This window comes from Aedes albopictus, chromosome 2, assembly GCF_035046485.1.
Source record: "Aedes albopictus strain Foshan chromosome 2, AalbF5, whole genome shotgun sequence".
Lineage (NCBI taxonomy): Eukaryota > Metazoa > Arthropoda > Insecta > Diptera > Culicidae > Aedes > Aedes albopictus.
Genome location: NC_085137.1, coordinates 60181015 through 60200893, shown reverse-complemented (window position 1 = coordinate 60200893; position 19879 = coordinate 60181015). Strand labels below are relative to the sequence as shown.

The window sequence follows — 19879 nt, the reverse complement described above, 5'->3', positions numbered from 1 at the left end:
AGCGCAGAGAGCACGATGGGAGGACCAGGTAGAGCGTGATCTGGCGAGTGTTGGACGTGACCGACGTTGGAGAGCTGCAGCTGCAAATCGAGTATTATGGCGGCAAATTGTTGATTCAGTATTATCATGAATTTGATGTTAACTAAATAAATGAAAATGAATCTTCAGGGTGTTAAACTTTCAACCCTATAAACGCCCCTCAACTCCTAATTCGGTTTTTTTTTTCTTCAAACAATGCCGAATAACGTTACCTCAATGAAGGGATCTAATAGATTTTACCTACATGGAGGTTTGGGTGTACTTCGATGTTCAGTAGTACGCTGTAGAGTATGTCTTCTGGGCAAGATTTTGTATTAAAATCATGTATTATGCTGTTCAAAGATTGAACAGCTGACCAAAGTTTTACTGGACAATGTTCTGGCAATATTGAGATAGAGGAACTTATGTATAATTGGCCGTTTTGTTCTCTTCGTCTTGGGGGGTTTTCTGAAACCTGTTGAACTCAAAGTTGGCGTCAACACTTTCGCAACCAAGCTGAATTATACGACCGAATTACAAGCAATTTGACCGATAAAAACCCCTCATGACGAAGAGAACAACCCTGCCGATAATACCCAAAGTCACCCTAATCTTGAATCCCCTGACTACTTTCAGCATGGTGGCGCAGAGAGCCATTTTGTGCTCTCCACTGATACACACCAGGTTTCACTGGTACTCGTAAAAGCAGCCCTCGCTTTCTTGATCCATGCACCTAGAGTAGTGCGGTGATAGTACACATCCTTGCCCTAGGATCAGACAAGACACCGTTGTGCAGTAATCTGTACGAAAATGCCCAGAGCTGCATTTCAATGAGATTAATGATTTTCTCAGGGACACCCTTGCACCTTAGAGCTGCCAACGGGACATGACAATATGGTCCATAGAAGATCTTCCGGCATAGAATCTTGCCTACAGCCATCGAAAAGTTGCATCAATCTTCTCCTGCACCCGGTTTGGGATCAATTCACAGAGGACTTTGAGAACGATGCACAGCAGCTTGATAACCCGCCAATCATCGCATACAGTCAGACCGGTGTTGACATGAGTACCTATTTCATCGAACCGTTGGTGGATCGTGGTTAGAGTATAGCAGAGATTAATCTGTTGCCATCCTTGTTCTCCAAAGTTCGGCCAACGAACTTCACGCAGTTCGAATCTCAAGCTGCATACTGCATACCTAATTATAGCTGGTTGAGCCAGTTCATCCTGCTGGGCTAGCATAAGCACATTCCAGGTTCTAATTCTTCTTCGTTATTTCGCGCTTTAACAGATCGTAAACCTCCACACCGTAGTGGGGTTGCCACCTCATAAATAGCTTCCGGAGGAGGAGGAGCCTTTCATATTCAGCCGCTGGATGCCATAACAGACGCTGTTTGGGCCAGATCTCGTTGATGAACAGACTACAGTCCTCAAAAGGCAGCTAAAATTAGAAGGACAACAGTTCCCAGGATGCACTTCGTTCAGATACTCCCTTATTGCTTACAAGCGCGTTTTGATTGTTCTACGAAAACATAGGAGGCAACAGGCTATGTAACTCAATTATTCTCATAGCACAACTAGAACCTTAACGGTGCATCAATTAACTAGATATTATGGATTTCATTGGAAGCCAAATAAACTTTTTTGACAAAACTATTTTTGCTAATGTTGAGTTGTTTACATCATACATCGGAAGTGACGCATATGAAAGTGCATCATTGAACGCACACAGCGCACCACACCCGGTACTGAAAAAAAGTGTCGCTAGTCGAAAAGTGTCGCTAGTTAAAACGTCGCTATTCGGTTTGGTGCTGGCGCCATAATATTCTTGATCAAACTATTCTGGAATACGAGCTTACAAGATCTCTTACAAGAGCTCTCTTACAAGGCTCTATTGTAATTTCCGATCACATCGCCCATTCTATGTATTCACGTTGATAACTTGCTTTTGTAATAGTTCAATAGTAATTCATCTTGAAGTTTGCCATCATTGTTTGAGACCTATGAAGCAAGTTGAATATTCTTCGCAAACTAAAACTTTTGCCTTCCATGCCATGCGTGATAGGTATTTTAATTCCATAAGAATGCGTTGAAATACGCCTGGGTTCAAGTTTGCAAGTTCTGTTTCTTGAATTTACAAACGAAAGCATTCAGATCCGGAGGGTTATCTATCTGAAATTGCCACAAGCTACGAAATTTAATCTACGTGGTTGATGAAAGGCCTCTCAGAACTTAAAAGATAGGAATTTCCTTTTTAAATACTAATAATAATCCAACCTCATGCATACTTCCATTTCCTTTTTTCCCAGGGTGATTACATATGGATCGAGCCCGTGTCCGGACGTGAGTTTGATGTGGCCATCGGGGCTCGGGTCATCTCGGCCGAGGGTCGCCGGATCCAGGTCCGAGATGACGACGGCAACGAGCTGTGGCTTACGCCCGAGCGGCGCATCAAAGCCATGCACGCGTCGTCCGTGCAGGGCGTGGAAGACATGATCTCGCTGGGGGACCTGCACGAGGCCGGAATACTGCGCAACCTGTTGATCCGCTACAATGACAATTTGATCTATGTAAGAGGGTGTGGGATGCTGATGGAATGAAAATTTGAGTAATCATGGTCCATTTTTTTGCAGACATACACTGGGTCCATCCTGGTAGCGGTGAATCCCTACCAGATTCTACCGATCTACACTGCTGATCAAATCAAGTTGTACAAGGAGCGCAAGATTGGTGAGCTGCCGCCGCACATCTTTGCCATAGGTGACAACTCGTACGCGAACATGCGTCGCTATGGACAGGATCAGTGTATCGTAATCTCAGGAGAATCCGGAGCCGGTAAGACGGAAAGCACGAAGCTCATTCTCCAGTATTTGGCAGCCATCAGTGGGAAACACTCCTGGATTGAGCAGCAGATTCTCGAGGCGAATCCCATTCTCGAAGCGTTCGGTAACGCAAAGACTGTGAGGAACGATAACTCCTCTCGGTTTGGCAAATACATAGATATCCACTTCAACAACTCAGGAGTAATTGAGGGAGCGGAAATCGAACAGTACCTCTTGGAAAAATCTCGAATAGTATCGCAAAACGCTGAAGAGCGAAATTATCATATCTTCTATTGTTTGCTGGCTGGACTGTCCTCCGACGAAAAACGAAAGCTCAATCTTGGACACGCCTCCGATTATCGGTACTTGACTGGTGGAGGATGCATCAAATGCGACGGCAGGAACGACGCAGCTGAATTTGCGGATATTCGATCAGCAATGAAGGTGCTCTGCTTCTCTGATCATGAAATTTGGGAGATTCTGAAGCTGTTGGCTGCACTACTTCACACAGGAAACATCACGTACCGAGCAACCGTAATTGACAATTTGGATGCGACAGAAATTCCCGAACACATCAACGTGGAACGAGTAGCGAATCTATTGGAGGTTCCATTTCAGCCATTCATCGATGCATTAACTCGAAAGACCTTGTTCGCCCATGGTGAAACGGTAGTGTCTACGCTCTCCCGGGATCAATCAATGGACGTACGGGATGCCTTTGTGAAGGGTATCTACGGTCGGTTGTTCGTCCTGATTGTCAAAAAGATCAACTCTGCCATCTACAAGCCAAAGTCATCGACCAGAAGTGCAATCGGCGTGCTGGACATTTTCGGTTTCGAGAACTTCAAACACAACAGTTTTGAGCAGTTTTGCATCAACTTTGCCAACGAAAATCTGCAACAGTTCTTCGTGCGACACATTTTCAAATTAGAGCAGGAGGAATACAACCATGAGAGTATTAACTGGCAGCATATCGAGTTCGTAGATAATCAGGATGCTTTGGATCTGATTGCTATTAAGCAACTGAACATTATGGCCCTAATCGATGAGGAGTCAAAGTTCCCCAAGGGAACAGATCAAACAATGCTGGCGAAATTGCACAAAACGCATGGAACTCATCGAAACTACCTGAAACCCAAATCGGACATCAATACTAGCTTCGGTTTGAACCACTTCGCAGGAGTGGTGTTCTACGACACTCGAGGTTTCCTAGAGAAGAATCGCGATACGTTCAGCGCCGACTTGCTGCAACTCATTTCAAGCTCAACCAACAGATTCCTACAGATGGTGTTCGCCGAGGACATCGGTATGGGTGCGGAGACTCGGAAACGAACTCCAACACTCTCGACTCAGTTCAAGAAGAGTTTAGATTCTCTCATGAAGACCCTAAGTTCGTGTCAACCATTCTTCATCAGGTGTATCAAGCCAAATGAGCTGAAGAAACCGATGATGTTCGATCGGGCATTGTGTTGTCGACAGCTGCGATACTCTGGTATGATGGAAACCATCCGTATCCGACGTGCCGGGTATCCAATCAGGCACAAATTCAAAGACTTCGTTGAGCGGTACCGCTTCCTCATTAGTGGCATTCCACCAGCGCACAGAACCGACTGCCGGTTAGCAACGTCCAAAATTTGCGCTTCCGTACTGGGTCGTTCAGATTACCAACTGGGTCACACCAAAGTGTTTCTGAAGGACGCCCACGATCTTTTCCTAGAACAGGAACGAGACCGTGTACTCACGAGAAAGATTCTCATCCTACAACGCTCGATTCGAGGATGGGTTTACCGAAGACGGTTCCTGCGTATGAGACAAGCGGCCATCACAATCCAGAAGTTCTGGAAGGGTTACGCACAAAGGCAGCGCTACAAGAAGATGAAGATCGGTTACATGAGGTTACAGGCGCTGATTCGATCACGAGTTCTGAGTCATCGTTTCCGACACTTGCGCGGGCACATTGTACGACTGCAAGCGAGAATTCGTGGATACTTGGTACGTCGAGAATATGGTTTGAAGATGTGGGCCGTGATAAAGATACAGTCACACGTGCGAAGAATGATAGCTGTGAACAGGTATCAGAAGTTGAAGTTGGAGTATCGACGACACCACGAGGCTTTGCGGTTGAGGCGAATGGAGGAAGAGGAGTTGAAGCATCAAGGTAACAAACGTGCGAAGGAAATTGCAGAGCAGCACTATAGGGATCGGTTGAATGAGATCGAGCGGAAAGAAATTGAGCAGGAGCTGGAAGAACGGCGTCGGGTTGAGGTCAAGAAGAATATCATCAACGACGCAGCCAGGAAAGCAGATGAACCTGTAGATGATAGCAAGCTGGTGGAGGCAATGTTCGACTTCCTTCCAGATTCTAGTAGTGAAGCTCCAACTCCGCACGGTGGTCGCGAGACGTCGGTGTTCAACGATCTGCCAGTGAATCAAGACAATCATGAAGATATTATTGGACCAATCCACACAATTTCCGAAGACGAGGAAGATCTTTCCGAGTTTAAGTTCCAAAAGTTTGCTGCAACGTACTTCCAGGGCAACATCACTCATTTCTACTCTCGGAAACCGTTGAAGCACCCGCTCTTACCTCTGCATACTCAAGGTGACCAACTAGCCGCACAAGCTCTATGGATAACAATACTTCGGTTCACCGGAGATCTACCAGAGCCCCGCTACCACACTATGGATCGAGACAACACTTCGGTTATGTCGAAAGTCACTGCTACTCTAGGTCGTAATTTCATCCGAAGTAAAGAATTCCAAGAAGCTCAAATGATGGGACTTGATCCGGAAGCGTTCCTCAAGCAAAAACCTCGTTCCATTCGGCACAAACTCGTATCGTTAACACTGAAACGTAAAAACAAGCTTGGAGAAGATGTTCGACGTCGTCTCCAAGATGAAGAATACACCGCTGATAGCTACCAATCGTGGCTGGAATCTCGACCAACGTCAAATCTAGAAAAGCTTCATTTCATCATAGGCCATGGTATCCTTCGAGCAGAGCTTCGCGATGAAATCTACTGCCAAATCTGCAAGCAACTTACGAATAACCCCTCGAAGTCCTCTCACGCCAGAGGCTGGATCCTACTTTCCCTCTGCGTTGGATGCTTTGCCCCTTCGGAGAAATTCGTCAACTACCTGCGTTCGTTCATCCGAGAAGGTCCTCCCGGGTACGCCCCGTACTGTGAGGAACGCTTGAAGCGTACCTTCAACAACGGAACCCGAAATCAACCCCCATCCTGGCTGGAACTTCAAGCCACCAAGTCCAAAAAACCCATCATGCTTCCCATCACCTTCATGGACGGCAACACGAAAACCCTGCTGGCCGATTCAGCTACTACGGCGAGAGAGTTATGTAATCAGCTGTCCGACAAGATCGCCCTCAAAGATCAATTTGGTTTCTCGCTGTACATCGCACTATTCGACAAAGTATCTTCCCTCGGAAGCGGAGGAGACCACGTAATGGATGCAATCTCACAGTGCGAACAGTACGCCAAGGAGCAAGGTGCTCAGGAACGGAACGCTCCGTGGCGGTTGTTCTTCCGGAAGGAAATCTTCGCTCCGTGGCATAACCCCATCGAAGATCAGGTCGCAACGAATCTGATTTACCAGCAGGTGGTTCGAGGAGTCAAGTTCGGTGAATACCGTTGCGATAAGGAAGAAGATCTGGCGATGATCGCGGCGCAGCAGTACTACATTGAGTACAATACGGACATGTCCATGGACCGGTTATATACCTTGCTGCCGAACTTTATTCCCGATTACTGTTTGACCGGCATAGAGAAGGCAATCGATCGTTGGGCTGCACTCGTACTGCAGGCGTACAAGAAAAGCTACTACCTGAAGGACAAGGCGGCGGCTTTGAAGGTAAAGGAGGACGTCGTCAGTTACGCAAAGTACAAGTGGCCTCTGCTGTTCTCGAGATTCTACGAAGCGTATCGGTAAGATTATTTGAAGATTCGATAATTGTAATCGTTATTGATGTTCTTTTTTATATCATCAGTAATTCCGGCCCAAATCTGCCCAAGAACGACGTCATCATCGCAGTCAACTGGACCGGTGTCTACGTAGTCGATGATCAGGAACAAGTGCTACTGGAACTATCCTTCCCAGAGATCACGGCCGTTTCGAGTCAAAAGACGAACAAGGTATTCACGCAGACCTTCTCCCTGTCTACGGTGCGCAATGAAGAGTTCACCTTCCAAAGTCCGAATGCGGAAGATATCCGAGATTTGGTAGTGTACTTTTTGGAGGGTCTGAAAAAACGGTAAAATTGTGATAAGTTTTGCGAGGATGATAAGTTTAACATTGCTGTTCTATTGTAGCTCAAAGTTTGTGATAGCACTGCAGGATTACAAAGCCCCAGGCGAGGGAACCAGTTTTCTATCATTCCTGAAAGGTGATTTGATCATCTTGGAGGACGAAAGTACCGGCGAAAGTGTCCTTAACTCCGGTTGGTGTATCGGTAAGTGTGTAGAAAGAAAAAAACAGTACGCCATTCAAGATACAATTTACAAAAAAGGAAATAAACAGCTGTTTTTTATTAGTTGTTGAAGAAAATACAGGACATTTTTGTAGATATTGTTGAAGAATTCAAAATAGAATACAATTGGTGCAATTTTGGTTGAAATTTCTGACCAATTTCTGACAGAATTCCTGAAATTAATTTCTCGTTGTGAAAACTGATTATTCTACTAATGCATATCTAACTATTTTTACAGGCTGTTGTGAACGCACACAGGAGCGAGGAGACTTCCCTGCAGAAATCGTCTACGTCCTGCCTTCACTCACCAAACCTCCACCGGATATTCTGGCCCTGTTCAGTGTTGAAGACGCACATCACGGAAAGCGCCTGAACTCGATCCACTCAAACGGTGGTACCGAGACCCGCGAGCACCCGCACACACTAGCTGACTATTCGTTGGACCACTTTAGACCGCCCCCAAAACGCACCATGTCCAAGGCGCTCAGTACCCTCAGCTCAAAACGCGGAGGTGACGAACTATGGCGCTACTCCAGGGAACCGCTCAAACAACCCCTCCTGAAAAAGCTTCTGGCAAAGGAAGAACTGGCCGAAGAAGCATGCCTAGCGTTCATTGCCATCATGAAGTACATGGGAGATCTGCCATCGAAACGACCACGAATTGGCAACGAAGTCACCGATCACATCTTCGATGGTCCCCTCAAGCATGAAATTCTCCGCGATGAAATCTACTGCCAGCTGATGAAGCAACTTACAGACAACCGTAACCGAATGTCGGAAGAACGTGGTTGGGAACTGATGTGGCTATCAACGGGCTTATTCGCCTGCAGTCAACAACTACTAAAAGAACTAACCGTGTTTCTCCGAACACGTCGCCATCCCATATCACAGGATTCGCTCCACCGCCTGCAGAAAACCATCCGGAATGGTCAACGAAAGTATCCACCGCACCAGGTCGAAGTGGAAGCCATCCAGCACAAAACGACCCAGATATTCCACAAAGTGTACTTCCCTGACGACACCGACGAAGCGTTTGAGGTGGATTCGTCGACGCGAGCGAAAGATTTCTGCCAGAACATTTCACAGCGGCTGAACCTGCGGTCCAGTGAAGGTTTTAGCTTGTTTGTAAAAATAGCCGACAAGGTGATATCAGTGCCAGAAGGAGACTTTTTCTTCGATTTTGTGCGTCATCTGACCGATTGGATCAAGAAAGCACGACCGACGCGGGACGGTACGAATCCACAGTTCACGTACCAGGTGTTCTTCATGAAGAAATTGTGGACCAATACGGTGCCCGGGAAGGATAAGAATGCGGATCTGATATTCCACTACCATCAGGAGCTGCCCAAGTTGCTGCGGGGCTATCACAAGTGCTCGAAGGAGGAAGCCGTGAAGTTGGCGGCGTTGGTGTATCGAGTGCGATTTGGGGAGAGCAAACAGGAGCTGCAAGCGATACCGTAAGTAAAGTTTGGATGTGAAGTTAAATATTCTGTTGTTTTTTTTACATAAAGTGGAAGCGATAAGAGCATTTACAGAACAATAATAACGCCTTACAACTTAAAGCGTTATCTTATGCGATTTATGGTGTACACTATTGCGATGCAATGTAATATCTCACTTACCTTACTTTACCACTCTGACTAAGGCCTGAGTGTCCTATGCTGTACATAGAAGCCGTCTCAATTCCACTCGGTCCATGGTCGTGCGTCTCCAGTTTCGCTCTCTACGAAGGGTCCGCAAATCGTCCTCCACTAGATCGACCCACCTAGCTCACTGCACAGCAGGTCTTCTTGTACCGGTCAGATGGCTCTCGAGATCCATTTTAATCGGGTTGCTATCCGACATCCTGATGACGTTACCCGCCCACCGTACCCTCCCGATTTACGCGGTGTAGACGATGGCTGGTCTCTCAGCAGCTTCTCCAAGTTCCGTCTTCAATCTACATTCCACCGTATATGGTACACAACACGCTCCATTCGAAAACTCCAAGGTTGCGTTGGTCATCTGCACTAGAGTCCAGTGTGGGCCATCGGAAGCGTTTTCTCAGATCAAAGCTTTTTTGGTTCCGTTTCGGGTCCTGAGTATCTGTGCAAAATTTGAGCACGATCGGTTGCGTCTACATTTTGCGCATTGCAAATGAAATTTGTTTTGGATTTTGTAAGGGAAAACATGCTTTTTTGCATTTTAGCCATAAGTTGAAAAAGTTTGTATGAAACTTTTCAACCGATACTGTAAAATGATAGCCTAGGATGTTCCGAAGAACTTTGTTGAAGACCACAAAGCGATCCGATGCTTGTGAAAATAGTTATAACCAACGAACCGCATGCATGTGTTTAAGTTTTAACATGTAAAGGAATAACAAGAGCAACAAAACCATGATGTTTCGCCAAGCAATGCCAACGCTATAACTTTTTTCATAAGCATCAGATCACTTCGCGGTCTTCGACAAAGTTTTTCAGGACACCCTAGGCTATGTTTTCACTTTAACGGTTACACGGTTTTAGAAAAATTCGAGCTTGTTATGAGAGAAATGCAAAAAAGTGTGTTTTCCCATGTAAAACCCCATACAAACTTCAAACGCGATGCGCAAAACGTAGACATAACCGATCGTGCCCAAATTTTTCACACTTATTTGGGTCCTGAAATAGGATCAGATAAGCTTTGATCTGATGGGATACCATTGAATTTTTCACTTTTCCATATAAACGATGACCCACTCTAGAGTCCATGCCCAATGCACTGCCCATAGAGGTCTACCGGTCTAATCAGCGTTTTGTATAGATAGTTAACTACATGTGACGGCCAACTTTGTTCGACCAGAACTTTTCGATCATGTCCAAAGTTGGATTTCAAAGGAGTCTAAAGTAAGCTCGATTTCCTGCCACAATGCATCTTTGGATTTCTTCGCTGGTGTCGTTGTCGGTGGTCTGGTCGACAGTAAACCCAAGTACACGAATTCTTCAAGCGCCTCGATTCCATCACCGTCGATAGAAATTCAGGTTGACGGGCGCGTGAATTCTTCCCTAGAGCTCTCTGCCATCATGTTCTTTGTCTTTGACTTTGTCTTAGGAGAGTTAATGACTAATCAGATTCGCCTAGCTTCATCCTTAAACCGGATGTGCGTTTCCGGCATCGTCTCAAACTATAATACCGATATCATCGGCGAAAACAAGTAGCTGAACGGACTTCGTGAAAATTGTACCACTCGTGTTTATTTCCGCTCTCCTTATTACACCGTTTAAGACAATGTGAAGCAGTAAGCACGAAAGACCATCACTTCGCCGTAACTCTCTGCGAGATTCGAAGGGACTCGAGAGTGTCCCTGATACTCGAACTACGCACATCACTCGATCCATCGTCGCCTTGATCAATCGTATCAGTTTATCCCGGTATCTATCAAAGCTTATTCCAATCGATTGTATCATACACCGATTTAAAAGCGACGAATAAGTGTTGTGTGGGCACGTTGTATTCGCGGCATTTCTGCAACACCTGGCGGATGGCGAACACCTGGTCCTTTGTAGCTCGATCACCCATGAATTGCATATTGCCCCCGAACTATCTTGCAATCGATGATAGACGGGTGTTTACTACCAGCACTTTCGTTTTTGGTGCGCGAGTGCCAGCTGCCTCGACTTCATCCAGTTTTCCACTATGCGTGCGCTGCTGTCATTTCCATTTTCACTCGCCGTATATCACGAGCGTAATGTCATCGGTAAAGCCGATCAGCTTTACGCTCGTTGGAAGTGTGGGCCTCAAAACGCCATCATATACAACGTATCGGACTCAGGAAGGAATTCTGAGGTACCCCTGCGGTGCTGTTGTAGCTCCTCTCGCCTTCATCGATGTCATAGATTAGCACCCTATTTCGGATGTAGCTCGCCAGTATCCGGCATAGGCTAACCGGGACTCCTAGGTGATGTATGGCGCACTCGATAGAGGCCCAGCTGACGCTGTTGAACGCATTTTTCACGCCCAGCGGACGACCGCGCAATAGCGTATTCCCCATCGCTTCCTTTGGAGCGCTATCTCGGTCGTTTTGGTTACAGCGTCCTCCGTCGATTGACCCTTACGGAAGCCGAACTGGCTATCCGAGAGCCCAGAGTCATTAGCACCAACAGAATGATCCGTTCTAACATTTCCCCGGCGGCATGCAGAAGGCAGATAGGTCTGTATGCCGACCGGCCACCTTAATGGCCGTCTTTATGGCTACTGTCGGGATACCTTCCGGACCCGGAACCATGTTCCACTCAAGCGACTTCGCTATTGCAATGAGCTCGTCGTTCGCCACCATGGCGATATCGCTTTGGCTGGTTTGGCTATAGGGTACGGGAACCCACGGTCTTACATTATAGCGCGTGAACAACGTTTCCACAATCTTCTACAGACCATGACCATGTTGGCCATGACTACTCTTCAAGCATCACTCCAAAGGGTCGTGTTGGTTGCCTGGCAGATTTTCGAAGCATGCTCACTTACGCGCCTTAAGGTACGCCTTAAGGTACGAAGCCACACTTCAAAATTTCAAGAGCACAAATCTGAAGAACCAAATGACGGGTTGCGATTGCGAAGAAAGGTTGATCATTGGTCACCACCAGCGCACAGTGGGAAAAATCGACCCAAAAAACGGATCTTTTAACGCCGCTGGTTTCGGTACGTGAAGTTGACCATTTCTGACGTAAAAAAGTACGAGAAATCGATTGGTGCTAAATTCATTCACCGCACGGCACGGGAAGTGGTTCATTTTGCCCCATTTTGCCCTTTTTTCATACAAAAAGAGAATTAAAATGTACTTTCAAACAACTAACACGACTGTAGATCATTGAAAATAGCTGCAGGTGTAATTAGAGGTTAATAGAAATCATAAACATATTGCGGAGATTCCACCTGTTTAGACTCCTGCGCGAAAATTAATTGCGTGTTTTTTTCTCGCGTGGGCCCACAGATATAAAAACAGACCGCATCCTGGTGAATATTTTACGCTGCGTTGTGAAGTACACAGTTGGTGATAGTTTTGCATTGTAAACAAACATTTATAATGCATCTACGCTGAAAATGAGCCTAATCATTTATTTGCGTCGGAATCTATAAATCTTCGCAACGGGCAATATATGAAAGATCCTTTTAAATGCTTATATTGCCCCATATGCCCCAACAACTGCTGGAAATTGTGATTTTTACATGATTATGAATGGATTTTTAATGTTACTGATTTGATTTTCTTTTTTTTACATAAACAAGAAGCGCTAGATCTGTTATCACCAGAATCATTTTCAGTAGTTGTCCAATTTGCCCCATTTTGCCCTATTATCATAGAAAAATGAGATTTAAAATGCATTTATTAGAAACAGATACTATAATGGAACGTTGAAATTATTTTAGTTGCAATATGAAGCTAACAGCTATCATGCGCATAAATGAAAGATATTTTCCTTATTTTGCCCTACATGCCCCTAAAACTGCTGGATGATAACATTTTTTTTCTATTATTTTGTAATGTTACTGGTTACAATCCATGAAATCCTAGATCATTTTTTATATATACAAATATGGTTTATCAATAAGGTTTAGAATCATTCACGGGAGGGTACAAATAGCTGTCCATTTTACCCCAATTTGCCCTGATTTGTTGTCGCCTCATGAATGAATTGATTTCCCCCCTTTGCTTATGTCCAAACTGATGAACTTTTGTTACTGAAATCAATGTAATCGAAAGGACAGTTAAAACATATGACTTTGGTGGGGAATACAGGGTATAATAAGCACTAATCCTAATCTTAATTTGTAGCCCATATGCCTAAATATGCACACGACTGATTAAATAGGGCATCCAAAATATATATAATTTGCTTTGAGACGCCCCATTTAATCAGTTTAGCGCATAGTTGACATATTTTATAAAATGCTTATTATGCCCTTAGTTCCCCATCAAAAGCTGAAATTATAGAAAAATTCAAATATATGTCTTTTTGATAAGATTGGTTTCAGTACCAATGCTCATAAGGGAAATTAATTTATTCATTACTTGACAAAAAATCAGGGCAAATTGATTTATTCACTACATGAGAAAATCATGACAAATTGGGGTAAAATGGACAGCTATATATATACCATTCCGAGAATGATTGTAGTATTAATCGATAAACCGCATTTGTATAAATCAAAAATGATCCAGCGCTTCATGTTTTGCATCCAGCGACATTACATAATCATACAAAATATGTTATTATTCAACAGTTTTAGGGGCATGTAGGGTAAAATAGGGAAAATATCTTTTATTTATACGCATGATAACTGTTAGCTTCCAATTGCACCTAAAACTAATTTCAACGTTCCATAGCAGTATTTGTTTTTCATAAAAACATTATAAATCTCATTTTTCCATGAAAATAGGGCAAAATGGGGCAAATTGGACAACTCCCGAAGATTATTCTGGTGATAAACGATCTACCGCTTTTTGTTTATGCCAAACAAATCAACTTTAAGTCAGTAACATTAAAAATCTATTCATAATTAGGAAAAATTGTGAATATGTGACAGTTGTTGGGGCATATAGGGCAAAATAAGCATTTAAAAGGATCTTTCATGTATTCTTATGATTCCTATGAACTTCTAATTACACCTGCAGCTATTTTCAATGATCTACAGTCGTGTTAGTTGTTTGAAAGTACATTTTGTTTTTATTTTTGTATGAAAAAAGGGTGAAATGGGGCAAAATGGACCACTTCCCGTGCCGTGCGGTGAATGAAATTAGCACCAATCGATTTCTCGTATTTTTTTACGTCAGAAATGGTCAACTTCACGTACCGAAACCAGCGGCGTTAAAAGATCCGTTTTTTGGGTCGATTTTTCTCACTGTGCAGCGGGTAACCAATCGATCAACTTTTCAGCGCCAACCGACATTCGGTCCTTCAGATTTGTGCTCTTGACAATGTCATTTGTTATATGTATCCCAAGCTCAAGCAGCACCTGCAACATCATCCAAAATGTGGCTCTATGATTCGGTTTAAATGAGTTGCACTGAAAGCACACGCAACTTCCATCTTGGCAATTAAGTTGCATTTAAACTCCGAATTTCGTAAAGTTTCGGTTTTGTATCATAGAAATCTCCGAATACCTCGTGTTTGACAACGATTCGTGGAGGTGGAGTTTACATATTCCTCATAAGTGATAAAACAGTTCCCTTACATTAAATGTGCTATGTTACAGTCATGCAACATCTAACTCTGATTTGTTTGTTCATATTATCTTCCAAATGTGTTGCGAGAAACTTGCGCGTCTTTTCAGTTTAACAGTTCTCTAACTTTGTCACAAGAAGGTGCAATCAAGTAACAAGTAACTTCAGTAGCTTTTATGGTACGTTGAGCAGCAATTCTCTCACAGAGCGTTCAGTGTAGTATGAAAGGTGAGTAGTTAATACTCCTGGTGCCCATGGCTCGAGTTTGGACAAAATCTTTTTCGCATTTTTTAACATTCCCTCTCATTCAAGTTGCATAACGATTCAGAATCTGCGCATTTTGGGTTTCTAAGAAGAAGCAAATGTGTTTTATCGTCCAATAATACGGACAGTGAATAAATAACACTAAGGTTGATGTTACTGGCTTTGAAACAAGTCGTGTTGCTTGGACTGATTAATTTTTCTGGGCCCATCTTGATGAGTTCAGGGGTGATACCATCCATACAAGCTGTTTAGTTGGCTTTGAGATAGTGAATAATATCCTCACCTTTTTTCAGCTTGGAAGTTGGATTATTTCCTTCCACTGCTGTACTACCGTAGCCGTTTCCTCCGTTGCCTTGGCCTCCCATGCCTACATTCTTCACGCCATTCAGGTGCTGCAATCCCTGCAAATTTCAGTTCTCGGTTCGAAAACGTTGCCGATGCGTTCAGCTTCTGCTAGAATAGAATTTACATGTTTCTTGGCACAGCAGTTCTATTTCCTCGCCCTCTGCCTCTTCCAAGTGACATTTTTACTCCAGAAATATTCTACTGTTTTGTTTCTGTTTCTCCTCTCTCAAAATCTCTATTCCTCGTCGAACAAATCATTCCGTTGACTCATTCCGTTGTTCCGCGTTCCCGATGGTATTCTCGGCTGCATCGTTGATGGCTGTTTTGTTTTGACTATACTTCAGCTACACCGCAAGGAGGAAGCCTAGGATTCTTTCTTCTAGGCGACTGCAGTCGGCAAGATTAGAGTGGGATGGTCGGTGTGCCCGCTCAGCATCTATGAGGTGCCAGAGGCGTACTTCAAGTGCTTCGAGCAAGGACACAAGTCGTTGGCGTGTAAAGTCTCTGATAGGAGCAAACATTGCATTGCTACATCGTCGGGAAAGCTTCGAGTGTACTGGGGTTCATATTCAGAACTGCTAAAGAGTTCACGGATGTCTATTGCCTTAAATCATTCTACTGTGTCCTATCTCGATCCATACTAGAGTACTGCTCGGTTGTTTGGAACCCGGATCGAGTCTGTCCAACGACTGTTTTTGAGGTACGCTCTTCGACGTTTGCCTTGGAACAATCCATATCGTTTACCAAGTTCTGAAAGCCGCTGTCAGCTGATTCGCTTGGAACCGCTGTCCACCCGTAGAGATACTGCCAGAGCTTTACTAATATCAGACACTCTGCAGGGACGCATCGAAAGTCCCGCTCTCCTAGGTCAAATAGACATCAATGTCCAATAGGCCGTCCCTTATTTTGCAAAAAATGGTAATGTTATAAGTTCGTGTGATCGTGTCAAAATTTGGGCTCTCGGATAACCAATTCGGCTTCTAAAAGAGTCGATCGACGGTGGGCGCTATAAGAACTGTAACCAACACGGACAAGATAGCGCTCCAAAGGAAGTGATTATGAATCCGCAACTGCGCGGTCGTTATCAAAAAACGATCCCCAGAGTTCGAATTTCTTGCCAAATCTTCGAATTTCAGGCAGATTAATCTATGAACCCAAACTTCAATCTTCCGAGGACACTTCCTTATGGCACGATTAACAACATCTGTACACAAAACACATAGGGTAGCGAGCCACTTGGGCAGTGGCCGGTATTTTATGCACTCTTCGTTATAACTCAGTCAATTCCAATTGACTTGTAATTTGTACACGGCTAGGTACAATACGTATCTAATAGCGTTCCAAAAATTGAGTTAATAGGTTCAAAATTGGCTGAGTTATAGCAGAAAAGTGCCCAAAATAGGAGCCTGCCGAGATGGTTCAACTTCCCTAATGGTTTTGGAGATAACAACATTTTTCGCGACTGTCGTATCTGAACACGCTAAATTTTCAACGTGTTTGTGCAAGATTATTTTCCTTCTCTTGTCTTCAATCTGAAATAACTTTTCACTCGTTGCAAGAAAATCGATGAAAGTTTCACCATTAAAAGAGGACTAGTCTCTAATCAGACTGCTGTAAAAGAATGATGATTGTGATCATCCAGAGCGCCGCTAGAAAATGTGCCATGCGTCCGGATTCTAAATGGACAATGCGTTACCAACTAAACTAATGTATTGAAGAGTAGTGGATGAATACAAACCGAAACAATTTGTATTTACAAAGTTATGATGATACATGCTTAGGTGACCCATCTTGCATCGCCTCACCCTACCCCTAGCCTAGATATGGATTTTTTAGCTGCCATCTTGATTTAAGCCACAAATTTAAATCTTATCATGAAATTGCGTTTTTTAATGTGTTTAAAACTATCGATTACAAATCTGAATCTATTGCATAACTGAAATTCTCAGCTTATCCCATCATTAATAAATTTATGTGAACATTGACCGCAACTTTGAGATGTCACTACAAACTTGAAGATACCTCCGCTTTTTTCCATAAAAAAAAACTTGTTCAAGATCAGTCGAAGTCAGTGTGTCAGAGTTTATGTTTTATTAATTTGACCAACATACGTTTCAGGCAAATGTTGCGAGAATTGGTCCCATCAGATCTTATCAAACTACAAACAACCAACGACTGGAAACGATCCATTGTGGCAGCGTACAACCAGGACGCCGGAATGTCTCCCGAAGATGCTAAGGTCACCTTCCTGAAAATTGTATACAGGTAAGTTCAACCATTGAATCAGGCCCGGATTAAGGATTGTGGGGGCTCGGGGCCTGAGCGGATGTGGAGGCCCCTCGGAGAGATGACCAAAAATGTTTTTCCTTATCTTCAAACAATACTTGAGCAATATGAAAAATAAAGCTAATGTTAGCAATTAAAAAAGGTTTTTGTGGGGGGCCCTAAAATGTGGGGCTCGGGCCCCACACGCCCCCCCCCCCCATAGATCCGGCCCTGCAATTAATGCATTACTGGGAATGTTAATTGATTTCTCATACGAATTTTATAACATTTTCAGATGGCCCACATTTGGTTCGGCATTCTTCGAAGTAAAACAAACCACGGAACCCAACTATCCGGAAATGCTTTTGATTGCCATCAACAAGCATGGCGTCAGTTTGATCCATCCAAGCTCAAAGGTAATGTGCATAAATTTCTCCCTCAATATGTACAAATTCACGCCCTTCTCTTTTGCAGGACATTCTGGTGACCCATCCATTCACCCGTATCTCCAACTGGTCTTCGGGTAATACCTACTTCCATATGACCATCGGAAACCTGGTGCGTGGCTCGAAGCTGCTGTGCGAAACATCGCTGGGATACAAGATGGACGATCTACTCACCTCGTACATATCCCTGATGCTAACCAATATGAACAAACAGCGAACAATTAGGATTAAGTAGGAGAACTCCGGTGGATAGCCTCAATCAATCGATGAAGCAGCCGCAAAGCAAGCAGCTCAGAATTTGGTTAGACGTTTAAGTGCAACACAATCTTTTTTTTTTGTTTTAAAATTTAACGATTCTTTCGTTAAAGGCTTATGAGTATTTATTTTGTTTTGAGCTTTGCTTTTTGTTTTAGCATGCAAAGGCGTAAAAATATTTAACTAGAACTGTTAGAAACAATTGGTAATTTAATTGCATAACTGTAAATGAGAATCACTTTCTTTTCGTCCCTAAATTGATATTAGAGCATATTTTGTCACAGCTTGACTTGAGAAGCTAAAATGAAAAATGAATATCGTGGAACCGTTTTGAAGTTCCTGCTAGGTATCAGTTTTGTGACAAGAATTCTCATAAAATCTTACAATTTTCCTTCCATAAAAGCTAAAGCCATCACTTCTTTCCGTATCAGTTTAGTCGCAAACCACACAATGCTATTATTTATTCACCTTTCACAGTTTATCTGTCCCGCTTCAAATGTAGAGTTAATTTTCTGTGTTGGTTCTGTAAAGTCGGCAGTCTCAAGCTTATTGTTTTAGGTTTAGGTTCTAAAGGCGGTGCAGCAATTATGAGAAAAAAAAAGATAGTCGTCAAAATTTCAGCTCCTTCCGTGCCAACTGACCGTTGTTGCTAATGTGAGTTTATGAGTGGATCAAGCGATGATAGAGCGAATAACAGGGAGAGAACGATTGAGAGGCAGTTGGATTAAGAAGGAGTCAAGGTGTTTTTTTTTTTGTCTAAGATAGGATAATATATTTTTGTAATTTTATTAGTATTTTGTTATTCATAACTTCGTAACTATTATCGATAAATGATCAATAAACAATCATACATTGAAAATGTAGAGTACACTCTTTTTTCTTGTGAAGCCCTACCCAGGAATAACAGAGGTCGCGTTGCCGACTCCTATACAGCTAATCGCGTTTGGTAATTTTTACCTAAATACCAGTGAAGAAAATTATCAGACAAAAGAGGCACAAAACAAGCAACAAAGAAGGCGCAGCGATTACTCGTTATCCCAACTGGTAACAGATAATGACATGATCCCGAAAATTTTTGTTGCAGACAAAACGAAAGCTGAATTTGTTGCGCACTATAATCAATTACACCAACCCAAAATCGGAACTTTTTGATGATACATCTCCAGCAGCGTTGTAGTGTTTACCGACTCGAAGTTACCGCTCGAAAATCACAATGCAAGACCTAAAAATCTCTAAACTCGTGCTGCATGATCTTTATCCACTTTTTTTCTCAAGTTGGGACAAACCTATGTCGCATTGGATAGAATGTAGAATGTCGCAACAAATTCAGGTTGCGACATTGTCGTTATTGTTGCGCGATGGTTGAATTTTAATTCACTACTAAATACCAAAAATACCAAATCAAATTTCTGTAGAATGTCATCGTTTGTGGGACAATATCAGGCTGGATTCATGGGTGAACGCGCTACAACGGACGAAATGTTCGCCATCCGCTAGGTGTTGCAGAAATGCCGCAAATACAACGTGCCCACACATCACTTGTTCATCGATTTCAAATCCACGTATGATACAATCGATCGAGAACAGCTATGGTAGATTATGCACGAATACGGATTCCCGGATAAACTGATACGATTAAACAAGGCGTCGATGGATCGAGTGATGTGCGTAGTTCGAGTATCAGGGACACTCTCGAGTCCCTTCGAATCTCGCAGAGGGTTACGGCAAGGTGATGTTCTTTCGTGCTTGCTGTTCAACATTGCGTTAGAATGTGTAATAAGGAGAGCGGGGTTAAATACGAGTG

At 43.5% G+C, this 19879-nt stretch overlaps 1 protein-coding gene across 3 annotated transcripts in view; it reads left to right on the top strand.

Moving 5' to 3' along the window:
* Positions 1 to 18938, top strand: part of LOC109421651 (myosin-VIIa) — a 98608-nt gene extending 79670 nt beyond the window's left edge. For all 3 annotated transcript variants that reach the window (XM_019696171.3, XM_019696167.3, XM_062849732.1), the window contains exons 4-11: positions 2328 to 2588; positions 2652 to 6781; positions 6844 to 7107; positions 7166 to 7305; positions 7562 to 8780; positions 17228 to 17374; positions 17670 to 17790; positions 17849 to 18938. In XM_019696171.3, coding sequence (XP_019551716.1) covers positions 2328 to 2588; positions 2652 to 6781; positions 6844 to 7107; positions 7166 to 7305; positions 7562 to 8780; positions 17228 to 17374; positions 17670 to 17790; positions 17849 to 18055 — 6489 coding nt within the window. In that variant the 3' untranslated portion in view covers positions 18056 to 18938. The remainder of the gene's footprint in view (positions 1 to 2327; positions 2589 to 2651; positions 6782 to 6843; positions 7108 to 7165; positions 7306 to 7561; positions 8781 to 17227; positions 17375 to 17669; positions 17791 to 17848) is intronic.
* Positions 18939 to 19879: the final 941 nt, after the last annotated feature.